The sequence below is a fragment of the Rhinopithecus roxellana genome, chromosome 6 (assembly GCF_007565055.1).
Source record: "Rhinopithecus roxellana isolate Shanxi Qingling chromosome 6, ASM756505v1, whole genome shotgun sequence".
Lineage (NCBI taxonomy): Eukaryota > Metazoa > Chordata > Mammalia > Primates > Cercopithecidae > Rhinopithecus > Rhinopithecus roxellana.
In genome coordinates this window covers 135,872,290-135,896,938 of record NC_044554.1, presented here as the reverse complement: position 1 = coordinate 135,896,938, position 24,649 = coordinate 135,872,290, and the positions used below count along the sequence as shown (strand labels likewise).

General features: G+C 41.8%; 1 protein-coding gene across 5 annotated transcripts in view; it reads right to left on the bottom strand.

The window, feature by feature from the left end:
• Positions 1-24,649, bottom strand: part of LOC104657346 (S-adenosyl-L-methionine-dependent tRNA 4-demethylwyosine synthase TYW1) — a 262,699-nt gene that overhangs the window by 26,542 nt on the left and 211,508 nt on the right. For all 5 annotated transcript variants that reach the window (XM_030932482.1, XM_010357125.2, XM_030932480.1 and 2 more), the window contains one exon: positions 17,174-17,341. In XM_030932482.1, the coding sequence (XP_030788342.1) occupies positions 17,174-17,341 (168 nt within the window). The remainder of the gene's footprint in view (positions 1-17,173; positions 17,342-24,649) is intronic.

Below are 24,649 nucleotides of genomic sequence, written 5' to 3'. Positions count from 1 at the left end.
GAGGCTGAGGCAGGAGAATCATTTGAACCCAGGGACAGAGGTTGCAGTGAGCTGAGATCACGCCATTGCACTCCAGCTTGGGCAACAAGAGTGAAACTCTGTCTCAAAAAATAAAATTAAATTAAATTTTAAAAAACCCAATCCAATTAAAAAATGGGCACAAGATCTGAGCAGACATATCATAATACAAGATACACAGATGGCAAATAAGCATATGAAAAGATGCTCATCATTATTTGTCATCAGGAAATTTCAAATTAAAGCAATAGCGATATACCACTACAAATATATTAGAATAGCTAAACCTCCAAAAAAAAAAAAAAAAAAAAAAAAACCTGATATCCACCAAATTCTGGCAAAGATGGACAGCAACAGGAACAGCCATTCATCAATGGTGGGAATGCAAAATGGCACAGCTACTTTGGAAGACACTTTTTTTAACAACACTTAACATAATCCTACCATATGATCTAGCAATTGCACTTAGATATTTACCCAACTAATTTGAAAACATATTCACACAAAAACCTATGCATTAATGTTTATAGCCGCTTTGTTCATAATTGCCCCAAACCGGAAGCAACCAAGATGTCCTTCAACAGGTGAACGAATAATGGTACACCCACGCAATGGAGTTTTCTCGCCAAAAAAAAAAAAGCTATTAAGCCAGGAAAAGGCATGAAAGAATTGCTTAAAAAAAAAAAAAGAAGTCAGTTTGATAAAACTACATAGTATTAATATATAATTCCCATTCTATGACCGTTGGAAAAGACACAACTGTAAGTACAGAACAATAATCAGTGGCTGCCAGGAGTTCCAAGTTTGGCAGGAGGGATCAAAAGAGGAAATGCGGGGGCGTTTTTTAGGGCAGAAAATTATTCTAAGTGATACTGTCATGGTAAATGTATGACATTATGCACTTGTCAAAATCTATAGAATTCTACAGCTGAAATACTGAATCTTAATGTATGCAAAATTTTTAAAATACAGAAGTTAGGAGATCCCAGGAAGGAGTGAAGACTGTGATAAGAGAATGGAATTCTATTACAAATGTATGAAATAATCTCACTGAAGGGCATAGAGGGGGAAAGACGCTGACCTAAGTCATTTTGGAAATGGGTGGAGTCTGCAAGACTAGAGGCAAAAGGAACTGCACATAGCGCTGTGCTCCAGGGTTAATAACTCCAATGCCGCTATATACACTGCAGTCGAATAGTGAAGTAAATGGATGGCTGGGGGTGGGAGCCAGGTCTCTCACTGTTGGGCTGGGAATTTACAGATGAGCAAGGGGAGGAGGCTAGAATGATCCAAGGGGAGATGGATTAGAGACATCAGTGTGTTCACTTGAATACAGGTATAGACAGAAATACAGTAATGTGGATACACACATGTATTTCTCTGCTCTGTCAGCTGAGAGGGCCTAAAAAGACAGCCCAACAATGAGCAGACCCTCCCCAGAGCTTGACTTCTAATACCATTCTCCAATAAACCATGGCTGAGGCAGGAAATACAGATGCTCCTCAACTTACAATGGGGTTATGTCCTGATAAACCCATAATAAGTCAAAAACACGTGACTGACTGAGAGCTGCGGCTCACTGCTGGCGCCCAGCATGGCAGCGTAAGTGCAGTTTCCACTGAATTTGTATTGCTTTCATGTTATCATAAAGTCAAAAGACTGTAAGTTGAACCACTGTAAGTTGGGACCATCTGTGTGTGAGATAATCCTGGAGAATCTTGTAGTGCCAGAAAGTAAAAAACTGCTCAACAAACACACACACACACACACACATGCATGTACGTTGATGGGGGTATGGCAAAGTAACACAGGAGCCAACTGAAACAGATCCAAATGGCCAAAGCTGGGGCAATTTGATCAACAAAAGAAATAAAGTAGTATTGGATTATAACCCCAGGTAAAAAATAAATATTCACGCATTCACACTGATATAGACAGACAGACAGACAGGCAGGCAGACACAGACAGATAGATGATGGATGGATGGATAGATGATACAAGGTGGATGGATGGATGGATGGATAGATGGATGAATAGACAGAGAGAGATTAGCTGGATAGATAGATGGATGGATGAATGGTATGGATGGATGGATGGACGGACAGATGGTAGGCAAACGATGATAGATGATTGATGGATGGACAGACAGACGATGGATGGATGGATGGATGGATGGATGGACATATACGCAGATGATGGATGGATGGACGGTAGACGAACAGATTATAGATGATTAACGGATGGACAGACAGATGATGGATGGGTGGATGGACGGACAGATAGATGAAGGATGGATGGATGGACGAATGGATGGATAGACAGATAACGGATGGATGGATGCACAGATGGATGGATAGACAGAGATGGTGATATAGATATATGACTGAACACGTTAATAAATGAGGGAGAAGGGACAAACCTTCGGTATGGAAGAATTCCAAATAACTTACATAGATACTCTGCCCTCAAGGACGGGAAGCCTAACACTGTGCCCCTGGATACAGACCACACACGGTGACTTCCTCCCAAAGAGCACAGTATGAAAAGCAGGAGTGGAGGGAGTAATTTGACAGTGGAGAAACCTGACAAATACTGCCTCAGTTGGTGGATCGAGGTCAGCATTGTTAGTCATAAGCCATGCTGACAGTAGCTGCGTGCCTTTGATATGTGATGAAAATGGCACTTCACCTCGGTGATCTTCCTCCTAAAAATTCATAACCCAAGTCTTATGAGAAAAACATCAGACAAATTTCAATAATAGGGCATTCCACAAAATCCGTCGAGTACTCCTCAAAGCTATCAAGGTCATCAAAAATAAGGAAAGTCTGAGAACTGCCATGGCCAAGAGGAGCCTAAAGAGAATTGACAACTAAATATAATGGGATCCTAGAACAGAAAAAGGACATTAGGTAAAACCTAAGGAAATCTAAATAAACTGTGGACTTCAGTTAACAATCATAAATCAACATTGGCTCACTAATTGTAACACACCAACGTAAGATGCTAATAGGGCGAATCTAGGGCATATGGGAACTCTCTATAATACAGTCTCAATTTTTCTGTCAATCAAAAACTTCTATAAAACATAAAGTCTATTGAAAATAATAATAATAACTGGCCGGGTGCAGTGCTTATGCCTGTGATCCCAGCAATTTGAGAGGCCAAGGCAGGTGCATCACTTCAGGTCAGGTGTTCAAGACCAGACTAGCCAACATGGTGAAACCCCGTCTCTACTAAAAATACAAAATTAGCCGGGCGTGGTGGCGTGCACTTGTAATCCCAGCTACTCAGGCGGCTGAGGCAGGAGAATCACTTGAACCCGGGAGATGGAGGTTGCAGCGAGCTGAGATCATGCCACTGCACTCCAACCTGCGTGACAGAGTGAGACTCTGTCTCAAAAAATAATTTTTAAAAAATTTACAAAAAGAATGAAGCTTTGAAACACTGCTATGTGGATTCCGCAAGTCATATATATCACTTATCACTTGGCTTCCACTGGCTATGACCCACTATACTAGGATATTGCCAATATGTGGAGGGAATTTCAATGTTTCTGCACTAACATTATCAAAGCTTATTGGATTCTCATGGTCTAATTAATTTCTAGACTGATAGGACCAAGGTTACATTTAAGCTGGCTAGGCTGAAAGCCCAGAAACAACTGAGTGCACCACTTTGTCCCAGCCACCCCCTCCAAAGCACAGAGGCCCACCCTCCCCTGTAGGCAACTGTGGTCATCTCCTTGTCCCTCTAACTCAACCCTGAAACTAAAACGTGCAGGCTCATTTACCTGAATGTGAGTGGGATCTGTCTTTCCACTGCTCAAAGCCAAGGTCATTGAGCTTTCTGCACCTATTATGTTGGTGCAAAAAGTAATTGCGGTCTTTGCCAATGAAAGTCATACTTACTATCCTAGCCACTAAGTAGCCTGCCTCTTATCAAATGCAGAAGCTCCGCTATCTAGACTCTGAACATCATATCTACATGACACAACTCAGAAGGATATTAAAATAAATCATCCATTTTCAAAAATATTTCACTACAATGAAGCAATGATTTGCATGTGGCATAGAATATGACAATGACAATATCACTGCACTGCAAACGATCACAAAGTATTACAGGTATGAATAGGGTAATAGAGATAATAAGACACTCTCCAGAGGCTATATCATGTTGTAAAAATCTTAAAAATTTAATGCAGGATCTTTAAAGGTCATGTAAATGTAAATACCCAACTGATGTCTGGGATCCCTCTAGAATGTTGTGGGTTTTTTAAAAGAATCACTTTACATTTTGGATTATATGGTATCATGAATCAGATGGAATGTTGTTGTATTTTATATTATTTAGAAAAGGTCTGGCTTTGTTGCCCAGGCTGGGGGCACAATCTCTGCTTACTGCAACCTCCACCTCCCAGGCTCAAGCGATCCTCCTGCCTCAGCCTCCCACGTAGTTGGGACTACGGGCACAGGCCACATCTGGCTAATTTTTGTTGAGATGGGGTTTCATTACATTGCCCAGGCTAGTCTCAAACTCTTGGCCTCAAGCGATCCTCCCACCTCCACCTCCCAAAGTGCTGGGATTACAGATGTGAGCCACCACACCAGCCAGAGGGTATTTTAAATGTGTGAAGTGGGTTGGGTGCGGTGGCTTACACCTATAATCCCAGCACTTTGTGAGGCCGAGGCAGGTGGATCATTTGAGGTCATGAGTTCAAGACCAGCCTGCCCAACATGGTAAAACCCCATCTCTACTAAAAATACAAAAAATAGCTGGGCGTGGTGGCGGGCACCTGTAGTCCTAGTTACTCGGGAGGCTGAGGCAGGAGAATCACTTGAACCTGGGAAGCAGAGGTTGCAGTGAGCTGAGATTATGCTATTGCACTCCAGCATGGGAGACAGAACAAGACTCCATCTCAAAAAAAAAAAAGCAAACAAAATTTGTTAAGTGTATAAAGAAATGTCACAACTGGGGAATTTTCAATGTTCTGCTTTGTAACAATATTCTTATTTCTGCTAGCCAACTTCACTATAATCAAAAAAGTATAGTACAGTAGATAGGGATGACTTTCACCAAGCATGGATGGCATCAGTTTCCTGCTGCAGAAAAAGGAAGGTATAGTGAATGAGAAAAGGTCGCTGGATTTAACAATTAGCAGGTCACTTATGACATATAAAATAGCAAACTCAGCCCAGTAAATATTTACTGAATAAATGAAGGAGTGAACGAATGATAAGGAGGAAGGTTGGTCGTTACCAAAACTAGCAAAGAAGATGGAACAAAGTTTCTGATTCCAGAAGGGAAGACAATAAGAAAGGAAAGCAGCTAAAGGAAAGGGGGCTATTGATCCACTAAGCACACCGAGAATCTGGTATGTACCAGGTACTCTAGAAAGTACTGGGAATGACAGTCCTGGTGTTCTAGTAACTCACAGCTTCCTAGAGGAGGCATCCTTGTTATATGTGCATATAGATCTGACAGAAGTAGTCTCAAAGGAAGAGAAGTTTGCTTTACAATTTTTGAAGAGCGGAACTACACAAGGTGAACTGGGGTGGGTAGGGAAAGGAGGGCATTTCTGGCCAAAGAAATACCTTGAGCAAATGCACAGAAGAAAGAAGGAATATGGCAGCACCGTTTAAGAGCCCAGAGAGGGGGCATGAAATGAAATGAAAAAGGACCCGATTGTGAAGGCCATTACAAATCCAATAAAATGATTAGGTGTTTCTCTTGCATGTTATGTGAGATGTCACATGTTCCAAAATGTAGAGAAACAATAAGCTTGGAATGAGCAGCATAAACAAGGAGGATGTTGAATAGCTGATATCTGCTCTTGGTTATGTATGGATTGTATGATGATTTTAGTGCATTCTTCTGGTCTTTAGGGTTTGTTTTGCTCCTTTTCTGCTTCTTTCCTTTGTCTTTTAGTTACATCTCTGCTTCATTTTATTTATTTATTTATTTATTTATTTATTTATTTATTCATTCATTTTTTGAGACAGAGTCTCACTCTGTCGCCCAGTGGCACGATCTTGGCTCACTGCAACCTCCGCCTCCCAGGTTCAAGCGATTCTTCTGCCTCAGCCTCCTGAGTAGTTGGGATTACAGGTGCCAGTCACCACATCCAGCTAAGTTTTTTATTTTTAGTGAAGCCAGGGTTTCACCATGTTGGCCAGGCTGGTCTCGAACTCCTGACCTTAGGTGATCCGCCTGCCTCGGCCTCCCAAAGTGCTGGGATTATAGGCGTTAGCCACCGTGCCTGGCTACATCTCTGCTTTTAAACACTAGTATCCGTAGAGTAAATTGCTAGCCTACTTATTAAATGGGATCTGATGAGATCTGATTAGGATTAGGAAAAGATGTTTTCATGTAAGTGTCAGGAAATTCTTTCGAGTAACACTGCAACAGCAGCCATACAACCTGAACTGGATGACACCTTTCCATCAAATAAAGAAAATGAGTTCACCTGGAAATAATCTATCAATATCAAAGAGTCCCATCTGGATTGGCATTACTGTCCACTAGCGAGATGCGAACCCCAACTCTACAGTGGTATAATGTCTGGTTCTGGACAAGATGGAGTAGACGTACCTCTCCCTATTCCGCCTGCTAAGTACAGCTAAATATAAAGAATATTATATATAAGGCAAGCAAAAAGATTCTCAAAGGTAGAGATAAGAAGGCACACTAGCTAGGGGCCTTGGGATCTGAGGAACAACATAGTGGTGAGTTTCTTGAGTTTTATTTTTGGCTCAGATATCCTGGACTGGGCTGCAAGCCAGAAACACCAATGGCTGTGGACAATTATTGGATTAAAAAAAAACCAAAGAGTTCCAAGTAAAGGCTGCTCTCTTAGGACAGCAGGAACAGGGCAGCCTAGTAAGACAGAAGACTTTTAGACAATAACTACCCTAGGCCATGAGAAAAACTGGCCTCATTCCCATCCAGTCAGCAAATGCTGAGTGAGGAACTCAGACTCCCACCTTCACCTGGCTGTAACGAGGTACCCCTCTTGACTCCTGGTACTAGGGAGGTATCAGAGAAGGTGAGTGGGAAATCCTGTCCTCCTCCTCTAATGTCATACAGACTACACAGGGAGCCTGGACTTTCACTCTACCTAGCAGTAACAAGGCACCTCTCCCCGACACATTCGAGTGGTGTCAGAAGAAGCTTAGCGGAGAACCAGGACTTCTACCACCAGCCAGCAGCAACAAGGTCCCCCCACCTCCATCCTATAACGTCAGTGGAGTCTGAGGGGGGAACAGTCACAAGATGGCTCTCCCTTCCTCATCAGAAGGGTATCACAGGAGGCTGACAGGAGCCAGAACTTCTGCCCTCACTTGGAAGTAACAAGGCACCCTTCCTACAGTAGGTCAATAGAAGCTGAGAGGGGAACTGGACTTTCACCTCTCCCTGAAGTAAGGAGGTAACACCCTCTCACGCCACCCCCATACTGCAGTGTCAAAGGAGGCCGGCTAAGGCAGAAGATTTATTAATAAAAAAGATCCAGAGTCTCCTAATATAACACCAAAAATGTCTGGCAAACAACTGAAAATCACTTATCATACCAAGAAACAGGAAAATCTCAATTTGAATGAGAAAAGACAATCAAAACATGCCAACATGGTATGTGTTGGAATTATCTGATTAAGATTTTAAAGTAGCCATCATAAATGTGCTTCAACGAGCAATTAAAGACAGACACAAGAAATAGAAAGTTGGCTGGGTGTGGTGGCTCATGCCTGTAATCCCAGGGGGGTCGAGGCGGGTGGATCACTGGAAGCCAGGAGTTCAAGACCAGTCTGGCCAACATGGTGAAACCCCATCTCTAATAAAAATAAAAAAATTAGCTGGGCATGGTGGTATGGCCTGTAATCCCAGCTACCCAGGAGGCTGAGGCAGGAAAATCACTTGAACTCGGGAGGCAGAGGTTGCAGTGAGCCGAGATTGTGCCATTGGATTCCAGCCTGGATGATAGAGTGAGATTCTGTTTCTCAAAAAAACAAAAAAAGAAGAAGAAATAAAACAAAAGAGAAAAGAAGAGAAGAGAGACGAGAGACGGAAGGAAGGAAGGAGAAATAGTTAAATAGAAATAGGAAAATAATCAAATGGAAATTTTAGAACTGAAAAATATAATAACTAAAATAATAAATGGTTCAACAGAATAGAAGAGTAAAAAGACAGAATGAATCAATCTAAAGTTAGAACAAGAGTCTAAAAAACAGAGAGACTAAAAGAGAAACAAAGCCTCAGATACCTGTGGGACCATAACAAAAAAAATCTAACATTTGTGTCATTAGAGATGTAAAAAGAGAAGAGAAATAAGATAAGGCTGAAAAAAGTATCTAGAGAACAACTAGAAACTTCCCCAATTTGTAAAGGGCATATACCTGCAGATTCAGGAAGCTGAGCATGCCTCCAAAACAACAGACCCAAAGAAATCCAGGCCAAGGCAACCTGTAATCAAACTTCTGAAAACTAAAGACCTGAATATTTTTAAAAATCTTGAAAACAGGGAGAGAGAAACATCTTACCTAAAGGAGAAAAACAACTAAATGACAAAGGATTTTTCATCAGATACCAGAGAAGCCAGAAGGAAAGAAAAGAACTGTCAATCCAGAATACTTTACCTACCAAAAATATCCTTCAGGAACGGAGAGGAAACCAAGACAGTGGCAGATGAAGGAAAACTAAGAGGACTGGTTGCTATCACACTGGCTCTAAGAGAATTGCTAAAGGAAGTTCTTCAAACAGATGGGGAAGATTCCAAAGGAAACTTGGACCATCTGGAAGAAAGAAAGAACAACAGAAGGAGTAAGAACATGAGTAAATACAATAAACTCTTCTTCTCTTGAGTTTTCTAAGTTATCTTTGATAGTTGAAGCAAAAATTGTAACAGGATGCCATGTGATTTTCACTGTAGGTGCAGGAAACATCTAAGATATTCTAAGTAAGGGAGGGAAAAGAGATTTAAGAAAGGTAAAGTTTCCACATTTCACTCAAACTGCTAACATGTTGACACTAGTAGACTGTGATATATTATATATGCATAATGTAATATGTAAATCAACCACTAAAAAGTCTATACGAAGAGACGCACTCAACAACAGTGCAGAGAAATAAAAATGGAATTCTAAAATAGATTGGCAGAGTAGACTAAAAAAGTATGACAACTGTATGTTGCCTATAAGAAACTCACTTCAAATATAATGATACAGGCAGGTTGAAAGGCAAAGGACAGAAAAACATATGCCATGCAAACATTGATCAAAAGAAAGCCGAAGTGGCTTTATTATTGTCAGATAGAGTAAACTTCTGTTTATATATCCTTCTTCCAATGAGAAAATTACAGAGATGGAGAGGAGATTAGTGGTCGCCAGAGGCTAGGGATAGTTGGTATTGGACTACAAAGGAAGTGTGAGAAAGATCTTTGTGGTGATAGAACAGTTTTCTATCTGGGTCATGGTGATGGCTACATAAATCTACACATAAAACAGCATAGAACTAAACACACACATGTGAGTGCATTTAAAATTGGTGAAATCTGAATAAGGTCTATTGGTTGTATTAATGTCTATTTCCTGATTTTGATAACATACTATGATCATGTAAGATGTTATCACTGGGAAAAACTACGTGAAGGGTACCTGAGACCTTTCTGTACCATTTTGCAGCTTCCTATGAATCTATAATTGTTTTAAAGTAAAGAGTTGGTATTCAGTTTTCTTTTGTGGCTCTCTTGGTATAACAATAGGAGAGTAGTCCTTCATTCAACATGAATGCAGCAGCTTGCACTCTTTCAGAAGTCCCGGGATTATTAGTAGAAATTGAGGCCGGGCACAGTGGCTCATGTCTGTAATCCCAGCACTTTGGGAGGCCGAGGTGGGAGGGTGCTTGAGCTCAGGAGTTTGACAGCAGCCTGGCCAATACGGTGGGAACCCACCTCAATAAAAAAATTTAAAAATTATCTGGGCATGGTGGCTCACGCCTATAGTCCCAGCTACTCCTCGAGAGGCTGAAGTAGGAGGACTGCTTGAGCCTGGGAGGTTGAGGTTGCAATGAGCCAGGTTCACGCCACTGCACTCCAGCCTGGGTGACAGAGTGAGATGAGACCCCATCTCCAAAATAAAAAAATAAATCGAGCAATCTTCTGAGAAAGCAGAGAATGATAAACAGGTATTTGATGATTCGGACCTCTCTGGTTTCAGATCACCTGACTCAGCTCAGGAGCTTAAAGAAAGGGCCAATGGACCAGGCCTGAGAAGTGACTATTTCCTAAGAAGTGGTACCATTTTTTCATCTTTCACTAGACACTGGTATAAGAATAGAGAGGCCATGGCTGAAAAATGACAAGATCTGCATACTCTGGTATCAGAAAAAGGAAAAGAAGCGCCAGAAAACACATAATTGCAAGGAATCTAAATGAGCCTTGTTTTACTTTTTGGATGGGTTTCTGTATTATTTCCTCATGGCCATGGTTCCCAAGCAGTGGGAGCACAGTACTCACTGGGACACTGCAAGGCATCTTGAATTTTAAAGAGGAACGCAGTGACACTGGACATCTGTTGGGCATTCCATCAACTACCAGCTTGAGAGAGTTCCTAGTTTCAACATTAGGCTATGTCACATTTCTTTCGATGATGTCATAACAAATAGAACTGCTAGGTATTTCTTTTGACCCACAGGTCTTGTGAAAAAGCTATTGAGGCACTAGAGAACTATGAACGTGCAAGTTGGAAACCTCCATGTTAGGGTATCCGTGGTGTTTAAGTAATTAATTTCAAAGCATTTTGGATAGTCACCTGGACCATCTGTCTCACTCTGGGCATTCTAAGGACAACTTCTCATAATCTGGACTCCATAATGTGATATCTATATCTTTGCTGGAATTTCTTCCTGACATCGCAGAGCCAACCCATTCACTCTCCATCTACATGAAAAATAAATATGCAAGTAACATCATCTCCATGGAAGACACCATCACAATCACCTGTTTCCCAGGTTAGAGGCCAGGGAGTCATGCCTGAACCTGCACACTCATCAATGGTCCTCATTTAATACTTTGCCAGGTCTACCACTCACCATTCTCACTCATCACAGCCTTTGTCTCAGACCCCCATTTCACCCTCAGATTGCTGGACCTGAGGGTGAAACAGTTGCTGAACCTGAGGGTTATAACAGGTTTGTTGTTGTTGTTGTTTTAGATATGGAGGAGGGTCTCACTATGTTGTCCAGGCTGAGCTAGAACTCCTGGACTCAAGTGAGTCTCCTGCCTCAGCCTCCTGAGTAGCCGAGACTACAGGCACATGACACCACAGCTGGCTATCACAACAGGGTTTTAACTGGTTTCTCTGTCTTACAGCTTTTCAATCCATCCCCTGTAATGCTGCCAGACAATTTTTTCTGAAACATAAATCTTGATTGTGGCACTTCCCTACCTAAAGCTCTCCAGTGCCTCCCCATGCCCTTTAGGGAAAATGACATTTAGGATGCCATTCAATGCTATCTGTGATCTTAACCCTGCCTAATAATCTCCTTCCCCTGCAACCCTTCTCTTGACCTTCAGCCATCCCAAACTACTTGTGGTTCTCAATGTGCCATGTCTCCGTGCTTCTCCTTGGACCTCTGCTTGTACTGTTTCGGCTTAAATGTTTTTCCTACCTCGCCATCATTTAAGATCCAGTTAAATGGTGTCTCCTTTGTGAAGCCTCTCCTGATGGGACCAAGTAGTCCTCAGAATGCACCCATTAGCTCCCTTCCATTCTTCCATCATAGCTCTGATTACATTTCTCAGCACTTTTTTTTTTTTTAAAGATATTTGTCTTTTTCTGTTAGACCATTCTTGAAGGCAGGAACTGATATGGTTTGACTGTGTCCCCACCCAAATCTCACCTTGAATGGTAGTTCCTGTAATTCCCACGTGTTGTGGGAAGGAGCTGGTGGGAGATCACTGAATCATGCGGTGGTTTCCCCCACACTATTCTTGTGGTAGTGAATAAGTCTCATGAGATCTGATGGTTTTATAAGGAGTTTCCTCTTTCGCTTGGTGCTCTTTTCTCTCTTGTCTGCCAACACCTAAGAGATGTGCCTTCCACCATGACTGTGAGGCCTCCCCAGCCATGTGGAACTGTGAGTCCATTAAATCTCTTTTCCTTTATAAATTACCCAGTCTCGGGTACGTCTTTACCAGCAGCGTGAAAACGGACAAATATAGGGACCACTGTTTACTCATCCTTGTAATCTTAGAGTACCCAGTCCTCTGTATTCTCAGAACACCCATGTGCCTGACACACATGGGTATTCAACAAACATTATAGAGAATAATGAGGGTCTATTCTCAGATTCTCTCCTCTGTCCTGGTGCCATGTCTGGTTGTGCACTGATCACACTGATTTTCAGTCGTTTTCCCCACTAAACCACGAGCTCCTTGTGGGTAGGGGAAGACCCATAAAAGCAGCAGTAACAACTATTTATTAACTGCCTATTTCACTTCAGGTTCCCTTCTAAGTTCTTTCTTTCTACTTTTTCCTTCCTTCTTTCCTTCCATCCTCCCTCCTGCTCTTCTCTTCTTCTCTTTCTCTCTCTCTCTCTTTCTTTCTTGATGGAGTCTCACTCTGTCGCCCAGGCTGGAATCCTTCCAGCTACTTTAAATATGTTACTTTTAATCTTGATAATGGCCTTGAAAGCAATACTATTAGTATCAATTTCGAATAAGGATATGAGGGATCTAATTAGAGAGAACAGAGAGACAGAGAGAGAGGAACAGGGAGTCTAGGAGAGTGGTTTAAAATCAGTACAGTTCCAGTAACCCACTGGAACAAAAAATAGAATTCCTGAGTCCATACTGATAAATAAATATATAAATGGGAGGTAAGGGAGGGCTTTTGTTTATAGTAGAATGCTGAAGGTAAATGTGGAAGGAGTGGTACAGTTACAAAAATCAATATTTTACAATCAATAAAACATTTTATCAGGCAGGAACCATCAATAAGTGCTAAATCTATGGGGAAATTTTGGTAAGAAGCGAGATACTGCATTGTCTTATGGTACCTTTTCATAGATAGCTTATTAGGTGCAAAGGAGAGAAACAGAAGAACTGGGTAAAAGTAGTTGGCTGAACAAAATCATCACCACTAATGAGAGAGACATGGACACTAGGTACCAAGTGTGACACTCTGAAAAGGACACATCGCCAACGCAGTATTCCATCTGAGGATGTACAACCTCAATCTAGCCACAAGGAAAAATCAGGCAAATATAAAACAAAAAACATTTCTTTTCCTTTTTTATTGAGATGGTCTCGCTGTGTTGCCCAGACTCAACTGCAATGGCATAATCACGGCTCACTGCAGCCTTGACCTCCTGGGCTCAGATGATCCTTCCACCTTAGCCCCCTAAGTAGCTGGGACTACAGGTTCGTGCCATCACGCCTAGGAAATTTTTCTATTTTTAAATAGTGATAGGGTCTCACTATGTTGCCCAGAGTGGTCTTGAACTCCTGGGGTCAAGGGATCCACCTGTCTCAGCCTCTCAAAGTTCTAGGATTACAGGTGTAAGCTACTGCACCTCACCAAGAAATATTTCTATTAAAAGAAAGGGAAGGGGGGAAACTGTATTCTTTTAAAATAGCAACATCATAAAAGACAAAGGAAGACTGTGGAAATGTTCCAAATTGAAGGTGACTACAGAGACATGAGAAGAAAATGTAGTATCTGCCTAGATTAGGGGTTGGGTAACTGTGGCTGGTAGGCCCAATCTGGCCACATTTAGCTCACAAACCTGTTTTAAGGACAGTCTTTGCATTTTTAAGAGATTGTAAAATGAGTAAACAAGCAAAGAATATCTGACAGAGACTATATGTGCCTTGCAAACCTCAAATATTTACTTTATATAAAAATTAAAATATTTACTTTATATCTTTTTTTTTTTTTTTTTTTTGAGATGGAGTCTCACCCTGTCACCCAGGCTGGAGTACACTCGCCCAGGCTCGACTCACTGCAACCTCCACCTCCCGGGTTCAAGCGATTCTCCTGTCTTAGCTTCCTGAGTAGCTGAGATTACAGGCCCCTGCCACCACACCCAGCTAATTTTAGTATTTTTATTAGAGATGGGGTTTCGCTATGTTGGCCAGGCTGGTCTCGAACTCCTGACCTCAAGTGATCTGCCCGCCTCAGCCTTCCTCCCAAAGTGCTGGGATTACAGGCATTAGCCACCGCACCCGGCCCATATTTTCTTTATAAACAAAGTTTGTGGACTCCTGCAGAGTAGATCCTGAACTGGAGGGGGAAATGCTATAAAGGACATTACAAGTTGAACTGACAAAATGTGAATATGGATGGTAGATTAAAGTCATGTATCAGTTTACAGTTTTGAAGTTGATAACTGTATTGTGGTTATAAGAGACAATATTCCTAGTCTTAAGAAATTCACACTGAAACATTTAGGGGAAAGGACCATGACCAATGCAACATTTCCTCAAATGGCTCAGAAAAGACAGATATGTGCATGTGTATGCTGGGGGGCGGGGAGCCGGGGGCGGGGGTGCGGAAGGGAGGGAGAGGAGAGAGAATAAGAGCACAAGAGAGCGAGCAAGAGAACAAGCAAATGGCAGAAAAATGGTAACAGGTGATTTGGCAAATCTGTGTCCTTTGTTCTATTTTTATCATTGTATTTTTTTGTAAATTTGAAATAATTTCCAAGTTTAAAACAAAAGACAAAGAAAGAAGGAAGGAAAGAAGGGAATACAGGCTCTGGAGTCAGATGTCAGGGCTTAAATCCCATTTCTCCTCCTTACTGGCTGTTTCATCTTGGGCAAGTTACTGAACCCCTTGATGTGTCAATTTCTCATCCATAAGACAGAGGTCAGGCTGGGCGTGGTGGCCCATGCCTGTAATCCCAGCACTTTGGGAGACTGAGACAGGCGTACCACTTGAGGTCAGGAGTTCAAGACCAGCCTGGCTAACATGGTGAAACACCATTTCTACTGAAAATACAAAAATTAGCTGGGTGTGGTGGCTCACGCATGTAGTCCCAGCTACTCAGGAGGCTAAGGCAGGAGAAACGCTTGAAGTGGGGAGGCAGAGGTTCCAGTGAGCTGAGGTTGCATCACTGCACTCCAGCCTGTGCAACAGAGCAAGATTCCATCTTAAAAAAAAAAAAAAAAAAAAAAAAGACAGAGGTCTCGATAGTACCTACCTTACAGGGATGCTGTGAGGATTTAAAAATACACTTGACAGTGTCTGTCACATATTAAGCATTTGCCAAATTAGGTGGTTTTATAAAAATAAAAATAACTGAAGCAGCAATAACTGAATCATGCTATGAGCTAGGTGCTGTGTTAAGTGTTTCATAGCAATGGCCTTGGCTAGCAATATGCCCATTTTCCAGATGAAAAGCTAAAAAGAGACAAGGGCCAAGATTAAAGCCCTCTAATCAATCTGACTCCACATATAATCTCTTCTCATTCATCACACTACAGAAAGATGAAAGAACTTGCACAAAGTCACCTAGTTAACAAGTGGTGGTGTAAGATTTGTGCCAAGTCTACTTTACAATTAACCCTGTGGCTTTCCATTCTTCATGTCTGAACACTGAATCCCTTGCTGCACAGCCTGGTGTCCAGAACTCAGCAGGCACTCAATAAACACTCGAAGAACTGAATTGGCTTGAATGAGACAGTTTGCTATCTATTTCCTCTATCCTCATGGAAAGAGAGAAGAAATCTTACAGACTGAAGTAAAGTATTAGACTAAAATTAAATTGTCCAGTTTTAAATGTTCCTTTGAATACTGCCAATGGTTTCAAAAGCTGCCCTGTAGTGTACAAAAGATCAATGGACTAGAGGGAGAGAAGGCTGTGATTCCAGTTTGACAGAGCCATTTAAGCCAGTCTCTTCACCGTTCAGACCTCAGTTTCCATAAGGAAAAAGTGAGAGGGTTAAATCACATATTTCAAACACCTCAGGAGAGATCTGATCCTAGGCTTGACTTCATTTCTAGAAATAATCTTCTAAATGCAACATACAGAACGCAATCACAGGTAACAAGGCACGGGAGAAGACAAGGCAACATGAATGAGAACCTGCAGAAATGACAGACAACAGACACACGGCCACAGAAACTTTAGACATTGGAATTATCAGATGCAAACCATAAAACAACTCACTTCCAGTACTCAAGAAGATAAAACCCAAGCTCGAAAACTTCAGCAGGGAAATAGAAATTATACAAAATAGCATTTTTGAAATAAACCAAGCAGAAATTACACAATTAAAAAACATGAAATCTAAAATTAAGAAATTAATGGCTGAATTTAATAGCATAGGAGACACAGCTGAAGCAAAACTTAGTGAACTGGAATATGAATCAATAGAAACTACCCAAAATGAAATATGGAGAGATGGAGAGACAAAAGCAAAAAAATACAAATGAGAAGGCAAGAGATACAAAAAAAAAATAGTGATGTCTAACATATGTTTAATTGGAGTCCCAGAGGAGAAAATATAATGAGAAAGAATATGTATTTAAAGAAATAAAGACTAAGAAATTTTCCAGAACTTCTCCAGAAAATTAACAAATTATTTCAGTGGCCCACCTCTATCAAGAACTGGATTTTTCCTTTGCTAGGAGTTATTTACTTAAGAAAGATACTAGATTCATGTACTTATTCTATCTAACAAAAGGACTAAAGGGGAAAAATGGAAATAGTGTTATAAACTAAAATCCCAAACAAAATTCTCCAGATGCCAAGATTCAAGCAATCTAAAATTTGATAGATACCTCAATATTGCTTCTGACAGCTAGAAACTCATATGGGGACTATTTACTATTTTAGCTTTTCCCTGTCATTCCAGGAAAGGACTAGAGGTTATTACAAGGACATTTTGCTTTGTTTTGTTAGCATGCACCTTCTAAAAACTGCAAACCAGAAAGTACTTCAAGACGTCGAGAGGAGGGCTAAACAAGAAGCAATTTCACACAGAAAAGAGTTTATGAGCCCAGCAGACAGAATTTAGTGCTTTCTTATTTTTGTTTTAGGAAAGGTAGTAAACAAGCAAATAATACCTATAACAATGTAAGAGGAAAATAAAGAGAGAAGAGAAGGAAAGAACAGCAGGGTCGGGGGACAGAAGAATCCATGTTTGAGTTATTCTTACCTTTTTGTGTGCTATCAGGAGGCAATTAGAGTGTTCGTGTTCACATGCAATTTCATAGTCAGGGATCAGATCCACCAACTCGCGGACAAACTGCACCACTTCCTCATGCCAGGGCACATGGGCCATGGTAAGACTGCTTGCTGAACTTTCTCCACAGTAGGTAACACCCTGTGGAAACAGTACAACCATCAGAGATGACTACAGACCTACCTGCATGTCATAGAAGAAGACTTTCAGAGCCAGAAAGCCTTCTTGAAGTCATCCAATGCAATCCAGTCCGCATTTTACAGTGAAGGAAGTGAACATAGAGATGATAAAATCTGCTTAGGAGACCATACAAGTAGCTACTGACAAAGACAGCAGGCTGATGCCCTCGCTACTCTATGACATTGCTGGGGCTTAAGTACCTGTCCTTCCTACCGTTGTCACAATCTATGCTGTCTGGTCACAATAATGTATTTGAATCAACAGCATGTCTTTTGATTCAGATTCATCTGTGCACTATAACTGAGGAATTCTGAAGGGGTTATCACCCCTTAGGATAATAATGGGGACATAGTGGACACTCATAAAAATTCACTGACCAAGTAATTGATTCACTGGGAAAATAAGCAGAGCTTCCATTTTCTAGTATAATTGAGATTGAAACTGGCAAACTTTTTCCTTAAAGTGCCAGGTAAGGATCCCTTTAAAATAATAATAATAATTATGATGATGATGATGATGATGATGATGATGATGATGATGATTTTGAGACAGAGTCTTGCTCTGTTGCCCAGGCTGGAGTGCAGTGGCGCGATCTCGGTTCACTACAACCTCCACCTCCTGGGTTCAAGAGAGTCTCGTGCCTCAGCCTTCCGAGTAGCTGGGATTACAGGCGCCTGCCACCACGCCTGGCTAATTTTTGTACTTTTAGTAGAGATGGGGTTTTGCCATGTTGACCAGGCTGGTCTTGAATTCCTGGCCCCAAGCAATCTACCTGCCCCAGCCTCCCGAAAGTGCTGGGATCACAGGTGTGAGCCACTACACCTGGCCTAAAATTATTCTTTAAGGAATTCATTTTGTAATGCACTTTGAATGTGGTTGTATAGACAATCATGCCAAAAGGGAAATATATTTGTGCATGCACCTATATACTTTTACACACAACTACATATACACATGTATTTCACCAACATAGAAATTCTTCTTAAGTACAACTGCAGAAAGATAAACTGTCTTAACTCTTTTGGACTCTCTAACAGCCCAGGCATACAAGAGCCCAAAATTTCATAACTAAGTTCTCTATTTGGTAAGTTACATAATGGTAAATGATTAATTTTCTAATAATAAAAGAGTTATCTTATTTCTTGAGATAAATCTTAACTCTGTGGGCTCTTCAAATATTCACAAATCAAACTTTTCTCAACAACTTGTTTGAATATCCCAGAAACGATTCTGCTAAGTGGGGAATAACTGGGGGGGACTGGGAGAAAGGCATGTGCACCCTTCTTATACATTCTGTCTCTCTCACACACACACAAACAGAAACACACACCAATACGTATAAAGACAGGACTCACACACACATACCACAGACAATTTGGAGAATGCAGAATGACACTGAATTTTTTTTATTTTCTATTTTATTTTATTTTGGAGACAAAAGTCTCATTCTTGTTGCCCAGGCTGGAGTGCAGTGGTGTGATCTTGGCTCACTGCAGCCTCCACCTCCTCAGTTGAAGCGATTCTCCTGACTTAGCCTCCCAAGTAGCTGGGAATACAGGCACGTGCCACCATGCCCAGCTAATTTTTGTATTTTTAGTAGAGAGAGGGTTTCGCCATGTTGGCCAGGGCTGGTCTTGAACTCCTGACCTCAAGTCATCTGCCCATCTCGGCCTCCCATGCGCTGGGATTATAGGCGTGAGCCACCACGCCTGGTCGACACTGAATTTTTAAAAACCAACAAATGAGCAGAGTGACCCAGACCCTGATGGCAGAGCTGGGACCTGGATGAAGATTCACATGAGCTTTGCCAAACACTCGACTCAAGACAGCTGTTCAGAAAGATTACTGGTGCACTAAACTGAGATGGCCTTTGCGGAATATAAACGACAGCCACCCCACTTAATTACAATAAACAAGAGAATCTTCTCAGCTTGCCCAGTGATTTAGAGGATTCATTAAACAGAATTGGAGCTGAAACCGTGCCCTTCTTTAGCTCTTTGTTAAAGAAACCAACGACTAACAGAAATTCTTGTGTTTGCAGGACGGCAGTATAAGAAAATAAACAACTTGCTAAAATGCTGAAACTCCCTCTGCTTATAAGATTTAGAAAAAACTGGCTGAAATTGGTTGGAACCAACATGGCCAATGGAGTCTGAGTAGAAACAGCTTGCTGATGTCACAGCCCAAATTTCCAACACATTTCATACTAACTCCGCCTGAATTTGCATATGTAATCCATGAGGAAGCATGATGAAATAGACAACTGCACCTGTCCGAGGACTTTTCAGATCTCCCCTTTCCTTCCAGTAAACACTTACTAATCCGAGAATCCATCCCCTGATAAAATCACTGCCTTAAAGCCTGCACAGGAAGACAAATTTGAGCTGGACTTAGTGTCTCTTTATTAGTCGACTTGCAATAACAAAGCTTTTTTTCCCCCCCTCAAAAACCCTATGTCAATTAGTATTGGCTTCCAGAGCATCAGGCAGTGAGCCCCTTTTGCTCAGTAACAGAACTTAAGGTGAAGAAAAAAGGCAAATAATGACATGGTTCAAGCAATCATTATGAAAGCATGGCTGAAACACTGCTAGCCTTACCCAAGTGCATAAAACACATGAAAATGATTTATTGATAAGCCAAATTAGTCATAAAAGTGTACTCTACCTCAATTTAAATACTGCTTATATGTGGATTACACAAACAACCATGTATGCAGTAGCTACTTCAAAGGACTTCCTTTTTAATATTTAAAAAGTTAGTTCACTGAATCACAGAGTTGTTAGATAAGATCTTGTCTTCATGAGAACAGCTTTTGAAAGTATTTTAATATTTTATTACACAGCAAAAACAGCCATGAAACACGGAGGGGAGATTTAGTTTGGGAATGGAATGAGAGAATGCCTGCTGTGGTTCATTATCATGACTCCACCATTTCTTACAACTCTATGATGCTTTATGGTATTTTCACATAAAATTTCTCATTTTAGCCAGATAAAACCCTTTGAGGAGGCTAGGCACGGTGGCTCATGCCTGTAATCCCAGCTCTTTGGGAGGTTGAGGCGGGCAGATCACTTGAGGTCAGGAATTCGAGACCAGCCTTGCCAGCATGGTGAAACTCCGTCTCTATTAAAAATACAAAAATTGCTGGGCGCGGTGGCTCAAGCCTGTAATCCCAGCACTTTGGGAGGCTGAGACGGGCGGATCACGAGGTCAGGAGATCGAGACCATCCTGGCTAACACGGTGAAACCCCGTCTCTACTAAAAAATACAAAAAACTAGCCAGGCGAGGTGGCGGGCGCCTGTAGTCCCAGCTACTCGGGAGGCTGAGGCAGGAGAATGGCGTAAACCCGGGAGGCGGAGCTTGCAGTGAGCTGAGATCCGGCCACTGCACTCCAGCCTGGGCGACAGAGCGAGACTCCGTCTCAAAAAAAAAAAAAATACAAAAATTGGCTGGGCGTGGTGGTGCCCGCCTGTAATCCCAGCTACTTGGGAGGCTGAGGCAGGACAATCGCTCGAACCTGGGAGGCAGAGATCGCAGTGAGCTGAGATCGCACCTCTGCACTCCAGCCTGGGCAACAGAGCGAGACTCTGTCGCAAAACAAAACAAAACAAAACAAAAACCAAACAACGACAACAACAAAACCCTCTGAGGGAAGCAGTCCTGGGTAACTTTCTGAGTCAACCACAGAGCCAGAGCCTGCACCGTGACAGAAATGCTCTGGGCAGAAAATGGTCTTGGTGACTTAGACTGGGGGTCACCTCAGGGACCCCACGCTCTCAGGCGCACAGTGGCTCTGTCTGGTGTTCTCTCTGCTGCGACTGCCCCACTTCATCCTACCCTCTAGTCTACTGATGGCTTGCCCTGACTTTATTCCTGAGCACAGAATTATCTAAAAAACTTTCCCTTCATATCACAGCTGTCTGCCACCTTCTCACCTACTCTCACCCTCACCCCCAACTCCATTTATCAGAAGCAGCAACTTCTTCGCCCAAAACTCTGAATAAAGAACAGTCTGAAGAAAACAGATGGGTACAATGTGGTGATGGAAAAGCCAAATCACTCACGCCAGAATCTGCAGGCTGAAGAGTGTCAAGCAGACCCCAAGAATGTTCGTGAAGAACAGGATCATTTATGCATCTTTGGAGTTTGCAGTGAAAAGCATAACCCACACTTTTACAACCTGGTGGCTTTCGGACCCACCCCACTGCCCTAGGAGATGGGGGCTGCTATACTGTGGATATCTGAGCCTTCAAACCTCATGCTGAAATGTGATCCCCAGTGTTAGGGGTGGAGCCCAATGGGAGGTGTTTGGGTCACAAGGGCAGTGTCCATCTGTCTGTCTCTCTGTCTGTCCATCTATCTCTTTCTCTGCCTTCTGCCATGATTGAAAGCGGCCTGTGGCCCTCACCACAAGCAGCTGCTGGCACCAGGCTTCTTGTAGAGCCTGCAGAACCATGAGCCAAATAAACCTCCTTTCTTTAGAAATTACACAGCCTCAGGTATTCCTTTATAGCGATGCAAACAGACTAAGACGGGGCCATAAAGTCTTCCTCACTGGCTGCTTGGAGAGTTTGCCTTGGGATTCATGGTCTGTGGGAAGAGCAGTATTGTGCTGGTTTGACTATTTGATATCCTAATTAAACCAACTGGGTGTCAAAAGACTCCTGATACTGTTTTTGTTCCCTATAGTTTGATGAGAAAAGAAATAATGACTTTATGATTTTTTTTCCCCACAATATACCCCAAATACTTCATTCCTTTATCCTAAAAATGCTTCAGTAACTCCCCTTTAAACCATCCCAAGCTTCTCACCACGGCACGACGCCTTCCTCACCTGCCTCCGTAGCTTGCGCTAACAATGGACCATCAGCCATTCAAGCCCCTGTCTTTTGGCCATATGCACAAGTAACTCTAGAGCTGGACTGCCCACTCAGCATCCTGTCTGCACCTGGCTAAAACGACCCATCAATTTCTTTACCCTCCATTCAGGAACCTCTACGCTATCTGACACTTATCACATCCTGTGCAGTTATCTGTTACCAGGTAACTGGTACAACGAAGCGTCAAAACTCTGAGCCCTTCGAGGGCAGGGACTGTGTCTTGTTCCTCTTGGTACCCCAAATCAATCTATGCTAAATGAATGAAAAATCGAGTCAGACATTCTCCTATGACATTAAACTCCACAACTCTTTTCTAATCTAATACAAAATTTCATTCACATTACTCAGGAGTTTTCTACTCCGTAACAGTTATGAGCCAGCTGATACACGCTAGTTAGGGACTGCTACCTACAAGAAAAAGTGACTGTATTCCTCATCTTTGTGGGAGAGAGTGAGGCTATGCTAAGACAATCATTTTGCAGGGTGCATTCTGTAAGGATTGAGCATTCCACACAGCTAGGGGACTAACAGTAAGTAGTTTTAAACCATTTGACAACAAATAATTACAGAGCACTTCCTAGTCTCAAGGTGTAATGCTAGGCAGAGAACACACAGACAGTATTTCATTTACAAATGGATTGTATTACAAAAGTTTTCAGCAAGACAGATGGTTGTAACAGGAAACCTTTTCACAAGCAAGCAAGTAAATAATGACAAGGAAGATTCTCAGGCTAGCAAATAAAGGCTTCTTTAGGCCTAATGAAGCTAAGATACATGCTAATTTACAAGGAATATAACAGAAAAATATTTTACAAGAGTGGTAAAGAAAGAAAAAAGGAAATCGATATGATAAAGAAATAGCCTCTATTGATTTCGTTTAAATAAATGTCCTTAATGGAAAGCGATCTAAAAACTTAACTGAATCTGGGCATACATTACCCCATTGAATTCTTAAAACAAACTTATTAAAGAGACATTCTTATTCTAATTTTAATATTGACAGAATTTAGGCTCAAAGAGGATGAATAACCTGTCCTAGGCTACAATGGCACATTTTAGGTAGGTATCAAAACTGGGCACTGCCTCTCGCCCCACGAGACTCCAGTAAGTGTAGACTATGGGAGACCCCAGATCTGACATGCACACACGCACACGCACAAACACAAAACACACATGCACACAAACACCACACACATGCACATACACACAACACACACGCACATGCACACACCACACACATGCACAAGCGCAACACACACACATATGCACACAACACACACAACACATGCACAAACATGCACACACACAAAACACACACACACACCACACACATATACACACCACACACACACACGCGCGCATCAGGGAGGAAAGATGCCAAGGGCATGCCTGGCCATGACACCACTCCTGCATTTACAATCGCCCTTCCTGACCCAAGGGTGTTCATGCTACCATTTCTATGACCAAAGTTAAGATGATTTTTCCTTTGACTCACAAATGAGAAACTGCACACAGGGTAGATAGAAAAAGGAAGGCAGAGTTTCCTAAATCCAATTAGGTTAGTGCTACAAGCAAAATGAGAAAAAGAAGTTGAATAGGGAGACATACACATGTCAGAAACCTTCCTCAAACTGGATTTAGGAATTTGTCAACAGTTCAGCACAGTACTCTGAATGCACACACGTACACATATGTGTGTGTTTCCATTTTAAAGTCAAAGAACTTAATAACAAAAAGGTAAGCAACTCAACTGAAATACAAAGGGTATGAACAGCATTGTGTCTGCGTCTGCAGGGAGCTCGAGGCATATCATGAATCCAGGGCCAATTTGTATTATTGATTTTACATCTTGGGAGCATTTATATGACCTTGAGGTACCATAATATTAAATTTGAATTCCAAGGCTGTTTGAGGGTAAGGCCCTGGAGAGAATTTTCCTTTTTACCAAGAGCATGGGTATGGAACAAACCTTCCAAGTGTTACCGTGTCTGTGGGTAAGTTTTTTCCCTAATTCATCCTTTCACTGAAGGTGAAAGTGCCTAGTCTTCTGTCCTTTAAACCCAAGTCCTGTCTACTGGGACCATGGAGTACTTCCAGAATGGTTTCTTTTCTTCTAGCTCCAAGAGTGTCTCCCTTACGGCCATGACAGATATGTGCCTTCCCAAACGTATGGTTTTCATAACAGATTCACTTCTAAGTGCTTATCTAGAGAGGTTTGAGGTTATAGCCTACCATATTGTTAGTTCTTATCAAATGTTTTATGGAGAGGCCTTATTATTATTGTTATTCATCTATTTATTTATTTTGAGACAGAATCTTGCTCTTTTGACCAGGAGGGAGTACAGTGGCACGATCTCAGCTCACTGCAGCGTCTGCCTCCTGAGTTCA